The sequence below is a fragment of the Salvelinus sp. IW2-2015 genome, linkage group LG5, assembly GCF_002910315.2.
Source record: "Salvelinus sp. IW2-2015 linkage group LG5, ASM291031v2, whole genome shotgun sequence".
In the NCBI taxonomy this organism is placed as follows: Eukaryota; Metazoa; Chordata; class Actinopteri; order Salmoniformes; family Salmonidae; genus Salvelinus; species Salvelinus sp. IW2-2015.
In genome coordinates this window covers 27,506,810-27,522,582 of record NC_036844.1, presented here as the reverse complement: position 1 = coordinate 27,522,582, position 15,773 = coordinate 27,506,810, and the positions used below count along the sequence as shown (strand labels likewise).

The 15,773-nt window shown below is 42.3% G+C and overlaps 3 protein-coding genes across 4 annotated transcripts in view; 2 read left to right on the top strand and 1 right to left on the bottom strand.

Annotated features, from left to right (window-relative positions):
- Positions 1-2,691: 2,691 nt before the first annotated feature.
- Positions 2,692-11,304, top strand: LOC111964150 (FUN14 domain-containing protein 1A). 2 transcript variants are annotated; one of them, XM_023987901.2, is made up of 6 exons: positions 2,692-2,821; positions 7,449-7,614; positions 7,752-7,827; positions 8,028-8,156; positions 9,503-9,580; positions 10,081-11,304. In XM_023987901.2, exons 1-5 carry the CDS (start codon positions 2,803-2,805, stop codon positions 9,572-9,574), a joined length of 462 nt encoding a protein of 153 aa, XP_023843669.1. In that variant the 5' UTR covers positions 2,692-2,802; the 3' UTR covers positions 9,575-9,580; positions 10,081-11,304. The 2 variants fall into 2 exon arrangements, with proteins under 2 accessions (XP_023843669.1, XP_023843668.1); XM_023987900.2 differs by lacking the exon at positions 9,503-9,580.
- Positions 11,305-12,167: 863 nt separating this feature from the next.
- On the bottom strand, positions 12,168-12,820 carry cmc4 (C-x(9)-C motif containing 4 homolog (S. cerevisiae)). The gene is made up of 3 exons (XM_023987902.2): positions 12,697-12,820; positions 12,510-12,574; positions 12,168-12,410 (listed from the first exon to the last, which is right to left on the bottom strand). Exons 2-3 carry the CDS (start codon positions 12,565-12,567, stop codon positions 12,265-12,267), a joined length of 204 nt encoding a protein of 67 aa, XP_023843670.1. The 5' UTR covers positions 12,568-12,574; positions 12,697-12,820; the 3' UTR covers positions 12,168-12,264.
- A 309-nt stretch (positions 12,821-13,129) lies between these two features.
- LOC111964149 (lys-63-specific deubiquitinase BRCC36) overlaps positions 13,130-15,773 on the top strand; it is a 50,614-nt gene continuing 47,970 nt past the window's right edge. Inside the window, exons 1-6 of the mRNA XM_070443641.1 lie at positions 13,130-13,394; positions 13,764-13,884; positions 14,083-14,169; positions 14,278-14,366; positions 14,458-14,513; positions 14,727-14,858. Of these exons, the coding sequence (XP_070299742.1) occupies positions 13,290-13,394; positions 13,764-13,884; positions 14,083-14,169; positions 14,278-14,366; positions 14,458-14,513; positions 14,727-14,858 (590 nt within the window). The 5' untranslated portion in view covers positions 13,130-13,289. The remainder of the gene's footprint in view (positions 13,395-13,763; positions 13,885-14,082; positions 14,170-14,277; positions 14,367-14,457; positions 14,514-14,726; positions 14,859-15,773) is intronic.

Sequence of the window (15,773 nt, the reverse complement as noted above, 5' to 3'; positions counted from 1 at the left end):
AGAGAGAGATGTCGGCCCGTCTGCCCAGCGCCGTCTGGCTGCCTGCCTGCCCAGCGCCATCTGAGCTGCCTGCCTGCCAGCCGCATCTGAGCCATCCGTCTGCCCAGCGCAATCTGAACGCCGCCCGTCTGTCCCGAGCCGCCCGTCTGTCCGAGCCGCCAGAGCCGTTCCGTCTGTCCCAAGCCGCCAGAGCCCCGCCGTCTGTCAGGAGCCGCCCAGAGCCCGCCGTCGTCAGGAGCCGCCAGAGCCGCCCGTCTGTCAGGAGCCGCCAGAGCCGGCCCGTCTGTCAGGAGCGCCAGACGCCGCCAGTCAGGAGCCGCCAGAGCCGCCAGTCAGGAGCCGCCGGAGCCGCCCGCCAGTCAGGAGCCGCCGAGCCGCCCGCCAGTCAGGAGCCGCCGGAGCCGCCCGCCGTCAGGAGCCGCCGGAGCCCCGCCCAGCGCAGAGCCGCCCCGTCTGTCAGGAGGCCGCCAGAGCCCCCGCCAGTCAGGAAGCCGCCAGAGCCGCCCGCCAGTCAGGAGCCCGCCGGAGCCGCCCGCCAGTCAAGGAGCCGCCGGAGCCGCCCGCCAGTCAGGAGCCGCCGGGAGCCGCCCGCCAGTCAGGAGCCGCCCGCCAGTCAGGAGCTGCCGGAGCCGCCGCCCAGTCAGGAGCCACCCGCCAGTCATGAGCTGCTTCCGCATAGAGCTGCCCTCCGTCATGAGCTGCCCTCCAGTCATGAGCTGCCTTCCAGTCATGAGGCTGCCCTTCCAGTCATGAGCTGCCCTCAGTCATGAGCTGCCTCCAGTCATGAGCTGCCCTCCCAGTCATGAGCTGCCATTAGTCTGGAGCTACCTCTCTGTCCTGAGCCTACTCTTCTGTCCTGAGCTACCTCTCTGTCCTGAGCTACCTCTCTGTCCTGAGCTACCTCCTCGGTCCCGGAGCTGTCTCCTCAGTCTGGTGGGGCCCTTTGTGAAGGTTCCTAGGCCAAGGTCAGCGGCGAGGGTCGCCACTCAAAGGACGCTAAGGAGGGGGACAAAGACAATGGTGGAGTGGGATCCTCGTCCAGCGCCGGAGCCGCCACCGCGGACAGATGCCACCCAGACCCTCCCCTAGAGTTTAAGGTGGTGCGTTCGGAGTCCGCACCTCAGGAGGGGGTCCTGTCACGTTCTGACCATAGTTCTTTGTGTGTTTTACTTGTTTTATGTTGGTCAGGACGTAAGCTGGGTGGGCATTCTATGTTGTGTGTCTAGTTTGTCTGTTTCTATGTTTGGCCTAATATGGTTCTCAATCAGAGGCAGGTGTTTTGTGTTGTCTCTGATTGGGAATCATATTAGGTGGCTTGTTTTGTGTTGGGATTTTGTGGGTGGTTGTATCCTGTCTTTGTGTTCATTGCACCAGAGAGGACTGTTTCGGTTTGCCACGTTTGTTATTTTTGTATTTGTAAGTGTTCACTGTTTTCGTCTATTAAACATGTTGAGCACTGGCTACGCTGTGTGTTGGTCCGATCCCTGCTACACCTCCTCTTCTCGTGAAGAGGAGGAAGGCTGCCGTTACACTTTCTGCTTTTCATCGGCAGGTTTTCTTGTCATGGTCCTTAATTTATAAACACAATTTTTCTCCACAAAGATATCATATATGGAATAATCGGGATATATTGTATAAAAATACTTTGTTTTTAGAATATTGGTTCCGAAATAATATCCTATTGGTGAATGCAGAGGGTCTTTTACTCAGTTATAAGGAATTCTTATCACTTTACAAGGTCCCTGTAACACCTAAAGATTTTGCAATTGTTTTAGACGCCATTCCCTCAGGTGTTGCTCTGTTATTCAGGAACGTGTCAAGACCTGACACTCAGAGCCTCCCTTCTATTGACCCTGTTGACTCATCAGTAGGAAAGATTTGTTTCTCTTTTGGTCCATTCAACAACAGAGCGATACGAACCTTGTTTCAGCAGGATGTTGTATCTATACCTTATGTCATGCCTTATTGGAATGGTTTTATTGATAATATCTGTTGTAAAAAAGTTTGGATGTTGCAACACACATACCTACTTGTTAACAAAATTAAGGAAGTTTCCTTTAAAAATTTTCATAAATATTATCCTGCCAAACCACTATATGAAGAAGTTTAAGGAAAACATAAACTCAAATTGCTCCTTTTGTAATGACCAGCCAGAAACAGTGTTGCATCTTTTTTTTTTGGCATTGTATTCATGTAAGAAAACTGTGGCAAGACATTTATGAAGATTTTACACTATTGTGGAGAGATGTACTGCTTGGATTCTTTACATACGATAGAAATAAGCAGAACATTTTTATGTAATTAATTTCATTATTCTTTTGGCCAAATTTCATATACACAAATGTAAATTTACTAACAAAAAAACAAATTTTCTTACCCTACAAAAAGAAATTGAACTGTATTTTAAGACAGTTAAATACTCTACTAACAAAAAAGCTGTGAGAATTGTAAGTGTATGTATGTCCCTTAAGGTCCTTGTGTAATTGTAATGTGATATTGTACCCCCTAGCTCGATTGTCCATTATATATAATCTATATATACTTGTGTTCCCTTATGTACTTTCTGTATTGATTTGTTGTTAATAAAAAATAAAAAAAATAAAAAGAATAAAAAAGACTGTCAAACCTCAGATGGGCAAAATAAAGTGGGCGGGGTCAAACGTGGGCCGAATCGCACACTGCAGTCAGCCCATACTTGGAGAATGTCTCGCTTCTACTAGGCCAGTTTTCTGCTCCGTCACGTGATATTCCGGATGGGCTCTCGATTCAAATCCGGGTTGAAACAAAGTGACTTGAGAAAAAATGGCCGAGAAGAAGAAAGGTGAGAAACAAACTAGCCACAAATATTTGAAATAGAATACATAGTTTAAATATATTGATCTAGGTAACTATCCACAAATAGTCTTTAATCTGACTGAAAATATAAAATACTGGCACGCAAACTGCATGCGTTTGCCTTTCTTTACGTTAATGCACTTGAACGCTGCCCTTCAGAAAGTTAACTAGCATGTGCAAAATGTTATGCTAGCTAAAAATCGCAGTTAGTAAACGTTAGCTAGATAGATAGAAATAACTCGGTGTGAAATGCACATCAGCGTGCCTCGTTTGCAAGTCACCACGCCTGCTATTCAGGGACTTAGTCCCTGTTGCTAGCAGCTGTAACGGTAGTTGGCTAACGTACCTTCCACTGCCCCTGGGTGTGTTGGTCGGTAGTTAGCTAATCAAATCAAATTTATTTATATAGCCCTTCTTACATCAGCTGATATCTCAAAGTGCTGTACAGAAACCCAGCCTAAAACCCCAAACAGCAAGCAATGCAGGTGTAGAAGCAGTGTGTACTAGCTAATGTTAGTAGTTCAGTAGCTGGTTAGCCTAACACATTTACTACTAACTACGACACACACATTGGGTCCATTCAATAACTTGGTTATATAATATTTGGCATTATGCCTTCCTGGTATGTCTTACTGTGCCATTACTGAGGTCTCTTATAGGGGATAGTGAAGGCCATGTTATGGGACCCCGCCTACTTTCTTGTCCAATCTTGTAGTATTACTAACCACTTATTTTTGTTATTCGATGAGGTTTAACAGCGGTTGGCATCAAATGTTGCATTACCGTTACCTACTAGACTGGAGTATAACTCCCTTATAGAAAATAAATCAACACAACCCACCACCCTTCTCCACTATTTACATCTATCTAGTCCTACCTCAGGCCAACAGTCTGGAAGGACGGGACACCACCACACCCTGTAACTCTTCTGATGTCAAGTCTCACACACCCAAATACCTCTCTGCAGCTGCCACCACAACCTCAATTTTCCCAGCAACTTCCATTCCATCCCGGTAGTACAGTTGATACCATTGCTATAAACACAAAAAKTCCAATCTTACTGAAGCATATATCACTTGTTGGTCTATCCCTCTGTACTGGTACAGATCTACTACTCACACCACTCCTCTCAGGATCCCTTGACCCATCTTCCTCTACTTTCTTCACTGCCTCAGCATATGACAACTTCTGCACTACTCTAACCCTGGAAACCTCAACCTGCCTCTATCACACTGGACATTTCTGTTTTTTCTTTATTTTTACTATTTTCTACATTGTAGAATAATAGTGAAGACATCAAAACTATGAAATAACACATGGAATCATGTAGTAACCTGGACCGCAGAGTAATGGAAAAGCAGCCAAAAAGTGCTTAGCATATGTGGGAACTCCTTCAAGACAGTTGGAAAAGCATTCCAGGTGAGGCTGGTTGAGAGAAGGCCAAGAGTGTGCAAAGCTGTCGTCAAGGCAAAGGGTGGCTATTTGAAGAATCTCAATTATAAAATATATTTGGATTTTAACACTTTTTTTGGTTATTACATGATTCCAAATGTGTTATTTCATAGTATTGATGTCTTCACTCTTATTCTACAATGTAGAAAATAGTAAAAAGAAAGAAAAACCCTGGAATGAGTAGGTGTTCTAAAACCTTTGACTGGTAGTGATTATATCCTAACTTCACTTTGTCAGGCAAGGACATCAACATCGAAACTCAAAAGGACAGACAACGTCTCTTCTGTTTCACCACTCACCCAACCCTGTCTGCGTCGCTCCAAACGACACCGGGAATCTTCCCCTTCAGTTGGTTAACTTTCACATTTACCGCTTCCCCAGTAATCACTCCTTTCAATGGTGCCCTTTTCTTGAGAGCAAAACAAATCACATCTCTTATTCCCCATTCATTTAACGCGGACCGCCTGCTCCCTCTGACCAGCAGAAACGCAAAAAAATTATCACAAGATCACTTCTGGTTACCTTTACTGATTCTACAGCACCCAACTCTGTTTTCACCCATCCTGAAACCACAAATGGATCAGCCAAAAGGCAAGGGTCCACTTTTTCCAAACATTTCACTCCTACCAGACTCATCTTTATCCTGACTCTCGGTGCAAGCCTCGGGCTCCGAGAACTCCAAGAACTACCCCCTCCGATACTTTGCCCTCAATCACTTCCATTTCTCCTCCTATCTTCGATCCGGTGTACAGCACACTCTGCTTAAACTTTCTACCATTCTTATTTAAAAAACCTCCCTTTTTCCTGCACTTTAACCGATTCAAGCTCACCCTCTTCCTCCCTCTCTCTCCGACTTCCTCTGCCTCTCTTTTCCAACAGTCTTGAAGGAGTTCCCACATATGCTGAGCACTTGTTGGGTGCTTTTCCTTCACTCTGCGGTCCAACTCATCTCAATTGGGTTGAGGTCGGGTGATTTGTGGAGACAAGGTCATCTGATGCAGCACTCCATCACTCTCCTTCTTGGTCAAATAGCCCTTACACAGCCTGGAGGTGTGTTTTGGGTCATTGTCCTGTTGAAAAACAAGCACAAACCAGATGGGATGGTGTCTCGCTGCAGAATGCTGTGGTAGCCATGCTGGTTAAGTATGCTTTGAATTCTAAATAAATCACAGACATTGTCACCAGCAAAGCACCATCACACCACCTCCTCCATGCTTCGTGGTGGGAATCACACATGCAGAGATCATCCATTCACCTACTCTGCGTCTCACAAAGACACGGCAGTTGGAACCAAACATATCCAATTTGGACTCATCAGACCAAAGGACAGATTTCCACCGGTCCAATGTCCATTGCTCGTGTTTCTTGGCCCAAGCTAGTCTCTTCTTCTTATTGGTGTCCTTTAGTAGTTTCTTTACAGCAATTCAACCTAACTCTAATGAACTTATCCTCTGCAGCAGAGGTAACTCTGGGTCTTCCTTTCCTCTGGTGGTCCTCATGAGAGCCAGTTTCATCCTAGCACTTGATGGTTTTTGCCACTGCAGTTGAATAAACTTTCAAAGTTCTTGCTTATTTCAGCTGTTCTTGCCATAATATTGACTTGGTGTTTTACCAAATAGGCTATCTTCTGTATACCACTCCTACCTTGTCACAACACAACTGATTGGCTCAAACACATTAAGAGGAAAATAAATTCCACAAATTAACTTTTAAGAAGGCACACCTGTTAATTGGGGCGGCAGGGTAGCCTAGTGGTTAGAGCGTTGGGCTAGTAACCGAAAGGTTGCAAGTTCGAATCCCCGAGCTGACAAGGGACAAATCTGTCGTTCTGCCCCTGAACAAAGACATTCACCAGAGAGAGTTGAAAGAGTTTACTTTGAGAAAAGTAAACAAAATGGCATATTTACATTAAAAACAAAAGTATTGTCAAATTTCACTGAATAAATCTAAAATGCATGGACCACTGTTCCTAGGCTGTCATTGAAAATAAGAATTTGTTCTTAACTGACTTGCCTAGTTAAATAAAGGTCAAATAAATAAATAATTGAAATGCATTCCAGGTGCATTCATGAAGCTGGCTGAGAGCTGGCAAAGTGTGGCTACTTTGAAGAATTTCAAATATAAAATACATTTTGATTTGTTCAACACTTTTTTGGTTACTACATGTTATTACTACTACTACTACATGTTATTATTGAATGTTATTGTTGTTACTACTATGTTTTTTCATAGTTTTGATGTCTTCAATATTATTCTACAATGTAGAATGTAGGAAAAATAAAATCCATGGAACCCGAACAATGCGGAGCCAATTGTGCTCCGCCCTATGGGTCTCCCGGTCACGGCCGGTTGTGACACAGCCTGGGATTAAACCCGGGTCTGTAGTGATGCCTCAAGCCCTGTGCTGCAGAGCCTTAGTCCACTGCGCCACTCGGGAGGCCTTATTTATATATATTTTTAAAGTAATGCACTGGGCCTTTACTAGTCCTGTATTAGCAGACCGATATCGCTGTCTGTAGCGCAGGCAATTTTTTACAATTATATTTATTTGTCAAATGACAGCCAAGCATCGATGATCCTTTGGCCTTTGCATGCCTCCGAAGGCGCCGCAATTGCGTCACACCCTCCATACGGAGCCTTCGACCACATTTTCAGATCAAGCATAAATTGGCTTTTAGGGTAGGGATGTCACAAGGATCCCGGATAGCACTGACCTTAAAACAAACAAGGCCAATTCCATAAAACGAAACTAAAATTTTTCAATATCAATGGTATGCATCAAAAAGGATTGTGTCTGCCAGGTCAGTGTGTTTGATCTTGAGACAGACCAAATCTCTTGACTGCTGAGCTGATCACAAGTCTGTCTGACTGAAAGTGAAATTGATGGCCATCTGGTCTCTCTAGGCTGGTCTATTTTAGGCCTCTATTTTCAAGTGTCCAGAAGCCTGGATTTGTAAAGGTCAATGTAGTCTACTTTCTGGCATCAGACGCAGCATAAGATGCACACTGTATTTCAGTGTCCTGCAAGGTCATGTGAGCCAAGGACAATCAAGCGTATGACTTTGAAATCAATGTAATAATTGGCTATATCAAATTACAACTAGATACAGTTACATGGTGGCGGGTCTGACTCTTTTTTTGTGTGTGATTTGTTCTTCTAGATAAGAGTGAGGAGGTGGTAGAGTATCTTCTAGATAAGAGTGAAGAGGTGGTAGACTATGCCAAGAAACAGAGATGGTGGAACAAAGTTTTTGGCAAGAACTCTGGGCCAGTAGCAGAGAAGTATGATGTTGCCACCCAGCTTGCCATTGGTGGAGTGTCTGGCTGGTGAGTCAATCAGTCCTGATTGTGTAATATGAATAAATAATAAATGGATAAGCCATGTGAATCTGCTGTGGTGTTCTACAATTTTAACAATTTATGACTTGGCAGGTCTCTGTTTTAATAGCTGTTTTTCCTCTTAGGTGTGCTGGGTATTTGTTCCAGAAAGTTGGAAAGCTGGCGGCTTCAGCAGTGGGTGGAGGCTTCTTTTTGCTTCAGGTAAGGTGTGACTTTTTATGCTCTGCATCAATTTATTTTGTGTTTGAATATCCATAGTTCTAAATAACACCTGGCTGACTTATTTACCTACATTTAACACATATTTGACACTCATGTTTCACATTAGGACACATGGAAGTGTGTTATGGCTCAACCCCAGTCACATTGCCATTATTGGTGTGTGATTCATTTCCTTCTAGATTGCCAACCACACAGGGTACATCAAAGTGGACTGGAAGAGAGTGGAGCGTGATGTAAACAAGGCCAAGAAGCAGCTGAAGTTGAATACAGAAAAGCCCAGTAAGGAAGTCAGGACAAAAGTGGATGAGGTAAGGGGTCATCATGGTCTACTATAAAATGGTGGATGTTTCCTATCTGATTCAAGTCTTATGATCTCTTTGGTGTTGTGATTTTAGCATTTCAAATATGCTCATGACTAATGGTATGATGTTGAAGCTATCCACACCTTTTTACTCCAGAGTATAAAAGAGAACAATGTCAAATATATGGAAGCCCGTTCCTGCCACCCAAAAAATTAAATCTGACTGAGTTGTGAGTTTTAACTGAAATAATATGTCATTATTATAAGTAGGATTGTCATGATGCCAGTGTCGTGATACTACGACACCAGATTTTTCATTGCAAAAAGAAAACATGAATTAGACTAACTCTATGGTCCTACTTTATTTAAAAATGTCGGTGCTTTAGTTTGCAAAATAAACAAATGTGACTCTTGGTGACAACATAATGCTGTTTGTTTCTAACATTTTTATATTTTCCCTCGAGAAATTGAATATGTTTCATGTTTTGTTTCCTTGCCACGATACTTCGTATCGCAATACTTGTATCGTGGCACGCAAACAAAACATGAAACATTTAATTTCTCGAGGAAAAAAGTGATAACCCTAATTATGAGATAGTAAGTCGCTCATGAAACGGGCATCAACTCACAACATGATACAAACCTTAAATAAAAACATATGGGCTGCATGGTGCGAACTATAGGCTCCATTGATGAGGAAGTAGAAAAAAAGCTTGCGTCCGGTTCCTTGCCTCGTGCTGCACAGCTGTCCTCTCATCAAGCGATCATATTTTCACCCATCAGACTATTCTCAATTTAATCTTGTCATTACTAATATGTAAAATATGTTTAGATTTAGAATGGTCCATTCTCAAATGGGTAGGGGCAGGGGAAAAGTGACATGTCATCTGTATGCACACAAATTGCAAATGAAGGCTATGCGCTTTCCTGTGGGTCTGCTTTGTAGGCTACTTTGGTTTTACAGTGTTTACAATGTTCTTAATATGAGCAGTTGAGGAGTAAATATAAGAACACTAATTTCACTCCATGCATAAACCAACCACTGTTTGAGGAGCATGCTCTCGCTGCCCGACAGGTGATATTCCTGTTTGAGGAGCATGCTCTCGCTGCCCGACAGGTGATATTCCTGTTTGAGGAGCATGCTCTCGCTGCCCGACAGGTGATATTCCTGTTTGAGGAGCATGCTCTCGCTGCCCGACAGGTGATATTCCGCCCCAAACTCTATATGCCATGGGCTCTCCAACCCTGTTCCTGCATCTACCCAGTGCTTAATTAGGGCTAGTGAAATCTGTTCGGGAACATCAATAGTGATATGTTTACGCAACGAAACATATTTCACTACACTTTTGACAGCCCTTCTGCGCGCTCAAGAAAGGAATAAAGGAGAGCAGATGGAAATGCATGTTGGTGAGGTATTCTGTATAGCTGAAGGTAATGTGTCAATCAATTAATTCTTAAAATAAAAATAAAAATCCCTATTTAGTAGGCTATTCAAAATCAAATACAAATTCACTAATTCTAGGGTAACTTTAAGTCGCACTGCAAAATCAATAAATCAAGTGCATCGCCTAGGGCTACACGTTCTCTCCCAGACTCATGGATAGACATTTTGGAGCGTCGCATAAGGTAACGAGTCCATCCAATATGCATAATAATACAGTCCACACTCAAAGGCGACTACTCAAATCTGTTTAATTTTGGAGTATAAGCTAGACCAATTATGTACTAAAGACATCTTAAATCAGTTTTGTTTTGTTTTTCTGCCATGCGTAATATGTGGTAGGCTATGTATTGTATAATGGCACAGTCATAACTTTAACGTTTTGCATTTTCGGGCTTGGGTTCATAAGGAACGGGCTTCCATACTAAGAACAATGCTTATCAATACTCTGCTAAACTTAACCATGCATTGGTGTTTTTCTTTTTACCAGGTGCAGACATTTGTGAAGAAGAATATTGTCCTCACAGGAGGTTTTGCTGGGGGATTTCTGCTGGGCTTGGCCTCCTAAATCTACAAATTCATCTCTTTATTTAATATTGTGTCAAATACAAGGCTGAAAAAAAGCTTAAACCTAACCAGCTATATAGATATGCAAGTAGACTACATATCAATAATATGTCAAACTGTAACTCATAGGCTTGATGTGTGTTTTTGGGCTTATGGGAATGTGTCCATTTGAAAACACAGCTATTTAAAATACTATGTTTATCATTGAGGCTTATGCATGACCTGTCTTACTATTTAATTTATTATTACATTTTCCTATGCATTATTCTGATATAATACAGTACTTATTTGAGATATGGTTTGAAATCCACCAAAATATGTCTATCTGGATACATGTAAATGCATTCTGTCAGATGGAACTGGAGCGAAGCCCTTTTAACTTGTTTTCCCGCATTTGGGATTTGTTTAGTAATATCCTTCATTTTCTAAATTGTTAAGATCAAGGTTGTATGTGTGTTTATGTTCCTTCAAACCAAAGGGTCTCAGAGTTACAAACAAATACATGTATGAGTAAGTACTGTACAAGGGGACTAAGAGGCTGCAGTAACACAAGTTTGAATGGTATTACAGACGTTATATTTTCTTACCTAAAATTCCAAAGTGTAATTCAAGGACAATCATGGTGTGTGCATATTAATCATCCCCAATAGTAGTGACTTATTTACCAGTGGATGAGGATGCGTGTCAAGTTCTTACTTGAGACCAGGGAGTTAGAAAGCCAGACTGGACATATCTGGCTTTCTAAATCCCTGCTTGAGACTGAGGTCTGAGTAAGATTTGTTTGCAAGTACAGATTGTGTTGATTAATGTTGCATGATCAAAAGCTGCCGCACAGCATACAAGATTCCAGTGTACTTACAGATGACTAAGGACAATTATGGAATGTACTGTAATACATGGAACATATCAATAAGCCTTTGTAGAGAACATATGTGATGAGGTAATGCACTGATAGGAATGCAAGTTTGCTACAATTATTTCTCCCAATGTTTCTCCTCCTCAATGCAACCCTTACCCAATTACTTAGCAAAGTGTAAAATGTGCTGTTCAAAAGCGTCATAGTATTTTTTTCACCGTTTTAAAATTCTATATTTTGTTACAAACAAAATGTAAAATTCTGGGAGAAGTAATAAAAAAGTGAACTGTCTCTTTAGAATGATTTTGTTTGCCATAGTTTCACAGAAAAGACAGCTATAGTAAGGTGTGCAACTTTGTTCTAGAAGTGGGGGGACAACTTATATTGTCCATATACCACGGCTAAGGGCTGTTCTTAGGCATGACAGTTTATAATAACCTTATTGCTATTATAAACTGGTTAGCAATATAATTGGAGCAGTAAAAAAATGTTTTGTCATACCTATGGTATACTGTCTGATATACCACGGCTGTCAGCCAATCAGCATTCAGGGCTCGAAACACCCAGTTTATAACAGACCGTATACCACGGGTATGGCAACATTTATTTGTACTGTTCTAATTGAGTTGGTAACCAGTTTATAATAGCAATAAGGCACTTCGGGGGTTTGTGGTAAATGGCCAATATACCACAGCTAAAGGCTGTATCCAGGCACTCTGCTTTGCATCGTGGGTATTGGCCATATACCACACCCACTTGTGCCTCATTGCTTGTCCATATACCACAAACCCCCAAGGTGCCTTATTGCTTAAATATACCACCCCTGCCAGCCAATCAGCATTCAGGGCTCGAACCATCCAGTTTATGAATATAGATTTTTTCTGTCAAACAGCAGTTACATTGCCAGCTAAATCAGTCAACTAAAGAGTAGCTGCCTCTGTTCAGCTCTCCAGTGCTGGTCCTATACGCCTGACCGCTCTGAGGCATCTGCATGGTCCTAAAGCACACCCGAGCAGCGGTTTGTATCACAGTGCAATGATAAAACTGAGGGGGACAAAAATGCAATTTCAGAATGTGAGGGGGGTCATGGCCCCCCGTGGAAGTTGTACCCCTGGCTACAGTACTTGAACAACACTGGACTCCATCTCCGTAGGATCATTTACTGTCATTATAAACAACTTTATTACATTTGAAGCATTGTCATCATGTACAATTTACAAATAAGACCGCTGTCCAGTGTCCACAATCAGGTCAGGGTGCACCAGGAATTTTAGGCTCTGTAGACTTCTGTTCCCTAGCGAACCCTGAGCAGCAGATGGAGTTCTCGCCTGCGTGCTCACAGCACATACGCATAACTCTTATTACATCCTCGCACCTGCTCTCTATGTACTTGTTTGCTGGAAGACAAAGACAGTGGGCTAAGTGCGTGTAATACATGAAACACACGCTATTCACGTTAGAAATCATAAATAGATKATGTTGTGGAAAACCCTCACCTTGTAAACACTTCTGAATTGCGCATGCTTGCTTCTGACAAGGATCTTTCTGTGGCATTTTACCACTATCAAGAAAACACAGACATGCAAATAGACATGTTTGATTACTTGGACAATCAGCATAAACTATTAACCACCTGTACATATTGCAATTAGCCTACGATACTGAACTGTCATGATTGTATACCTGTTCGTTCTTCAAGAGCGCTACAAACGTCCCCGGAATTCCGGGTGTTTACCAAATGTCGTCCGACTGGATTGGCTGCCCTATGGATTTTGCTGATTAAACTGCAGATAATTATAACTACATTATTTTGTGATGTCTATAAATGTATTATAAATGTATTTTATGTTTGTGGAAAACGTACGACTGTATAAAAAGTGTAAGATTTTGAGGGCTAAGAGGTAAAATACTTTGGCACACTTATGTAGCTAGGACCACATGGGGGATCTCTTTTGCAGCCTTCTCGCGTCCTCTCTCCTCGCCTCCTTCTCAAAACCCATTGGATGAGAAATCTACTGGTCCCGCCCCTATGATCTTCTCTTCCAATAGATTTGAAGGAGGCGAAGGAGGTGAGGAGAGAGGACGCGAAGAGTTGACACTTGAGATTCCCCCATAGAATAATCCGCCTCCTTGCAACACCGTACTGTTATTGATGTAACACACGCTTTGATAAGGAAGTAGATAGTTAACTAGTTTGTGGAGTTTTATAAATAGCTAGCTAGCTAGCTAGTCATTGATTATTTATTTTTCATACGTGGAAGTTATAGTTCTATAACATGGCAGTGAGCGCAGTTCACCTCGAATCAGATGCCTTTTTGGTTTGCATGAATCATGCATTAAGTACCGAGAAGGAGGAAGTAATGGGACTCTGCATCGGAGAGGTGAAGTTATGTTTGCTAGCTATTTAACGTTAGCCATTTAGCCATAACTTTATCAATCAATCAGGTCGCGTACACGTTGAGCAGATGTTATAGCAGATGCAGCGAAATCCTTGTGTTACTAGCGCGATAGATAGATAACGTTACATGCATTCTAGTATGATTAATCAGGCTGTAATACACACTTGGTATGTACAATTTAATTGTGTATTCCAGCCTGATTTAATCCGACTACATGCATGCATGTGTATCCCGTGTTATATTTATATTTGGCATATGTCCCTAACTTGATATAGTGACACATTTCATTGATTCTAGCTAACAACCCTACTAAGTATTCTGCTTTCTAAGTCACCTGGTTTGTTTACACAGGTGGACACCAACCGCATCGTCCACATTCATTCTGTTATTATTCTCCGACGCTCAGACAAGAGGAAGGATCGCGTGGAAATCTCGCCTGAGCAGCTATCTTCAGCTGCTACCGAAGCTGAGATATCTTTTGTGCAACATGTCTCATTCATGAAACAAATAAATCTCTGTCTTCTGGTGGTGTCTTGCAGGAGATGAGTGTGACAAAGTAAGTGTCATGGATGTCACAAATGTCAGTGTGACTGGTGGAGGTTTCATAGGATTCACGAGGACACAGCCATTGTATTATTTTTGGTAATCTATTTCCTTAGTAAGAGCTACAGATTGGCTGAAATGACTGGACGGCTGATGCGTGTAGTTGGTTGGTACCACTCTCACCCCCACATCACTGTTTGGCCATCACATGTGGGTAAGAACCAGAGCACCCCTCTACCACATCAGTTCCACAACTTTAGTTTTCACTGTCATGGCAAACTGTTTCAGTTGGTGTGTTTGAGTCATTCATTTTCTACAACAGATGTAAGGACACAGGCCATGTACCAAATGATGGACCAGGGCTTTGTTGGGCTGATTTTCTCCTGTTTCATTGAGGATAAGAACACACAAGTAGGGTTTAAATGACAGCAATTTTAAATATAGAAAGTCATTTTGATATACAAAGGGGCATTGAATGAATTCAATTATCATTTTCTCTTAGACTGGTCGAGTTCTCTACACCTGCTTCCAGTCTGTGCAAGCCCAGAAAGGCTCTGAGTAAGTATACCACTGTTTGCAGTGAAATTAATATCCTATCCAGCTCTCTGTTAAACAAAATTAGGTGTTATTAGATTCTCGTTATCTTTTCTCCCTCAGGACTACTAATTAGAGTAATATTCAGTCCTTCTCAGAGCAGTTGTCCCCCAAAAAAAGCCATTTGACAATATCGGCACAAATAGTGAATTGCATCCCTGATCTGTGTTGATAAAGGTACGAGAGAATCGAGATCCCAATTCATGTGGTCCCGCACGAGGCCATTGGGAAAGTGTGCCTTGAATCAGCAGTGGAGCTCCCAAGAATCCTCTGCCAGGAAGAGCAGGATACCTACAGAAAGATTCACAGGTATGTAGCCTCGTAAGCCCAGGGGGTGCGTTTATTTCGGTTCAACGTTTGCTTCGTTGTGACTGTTTGTACTGAACGATACGTTTCGCCAAAACGTTGCATGGAAACCTAATGTTGAATCACATTGAATTCTATGTTGGGCAGAAATGAGCGTTTGAATCTGGAAAGTTTCTTTTCGCAACCTCTACAAGCCAGAATGTTGAATAAAGTTAGTGGGGCACTGTATATTTTAATATACTTTACCGGTTGTCTGTGCGGTTGGTCATATTGGCGGTAGGAATGTGAGACAATGTATCCACAGGAAAGTATAATTGCATAAACTTTTCAAAGCGCTGGTAGTGCGTTCAGATTTCTATCACCTGCAGCATGTGCACAAGAGAAGCATCCATACTTTCTGAGCTCGTGCACGAGTTGACATGGTTGTTGTGCGCATGCTTCAGTTGATAGAGATCTGAATGCACTACCAGGGCGTTGAAAAGTTGATATCCCCGCACATTGATATCCCCGTACACCCTGTATATAGCGTCGTTGTTATTTTATTGTTACTTTTTATAATTTTTTACTTTAGTTTATTTGGTAAATATTTTCTCAACTCTTTCTTGGACTGCACTGTTGGATAAGTAAGCATTTCACAGTAAGGTGTGACAAAGTTTGATTTGATTATACTTTACTGTGGATATGTCTCACATTCCTACCTCCAAAAAGACCGACCGTACGGACAACCGGTAAAGTCTGTTAAAATATTTTTTTTTCAACATTCTGGCTAGTAGAAGTTGTGAGAGGAAGATTTACTGTTTCAAACGCACATTTCTGACTGACGTAGAATTCAATGTCGGGTTTCCAGGAAACACAAAACGGTACACATCGTTCTTCAACAGGTACGTTTGGTGGCTGTGGCGTGCTGTGGCCTGATCA

What these genes read in the sequence shown, in the direction of transcription:
- LOC111964150 (XM_023987900.2), top strand. An exon ending in ATTGGTGGAGTGTCTGGCTG is followed by an intron (nt 7,615 to 7,751) that starts GTGAGTCAATCA and finishes TTTTCCTCTTAG; the next exon opens with GTGTGCTGGGTATTTGTTCC. An exon ending in GAGGCTTCTTTTTGCTTCAG is followed by an intron (nt 7,828 to 8,027) that starts GTAAGGTGTGAC and finishes ATTTCCTTCTAG; the next exon opens with ATTGCCAACCACACAGGGTA.
- cmc4 (XM_023987902.2), bottom strand. Translation starts at nt 12,567, where the DNA reads ATGCCACAGAAAGATCCTTGTCAGAAGCAAGCATGCGCAATTCAGAAG. An exon ending in AATTCAGAAGTGTTTACAAG is followed by an intron (nt 12,411 to 12,509) that starts GTGAGGGTTTTC and finishes TTTGTCTTCCAG; the next exon opens with CAAACAAGTACATAGAGAGC.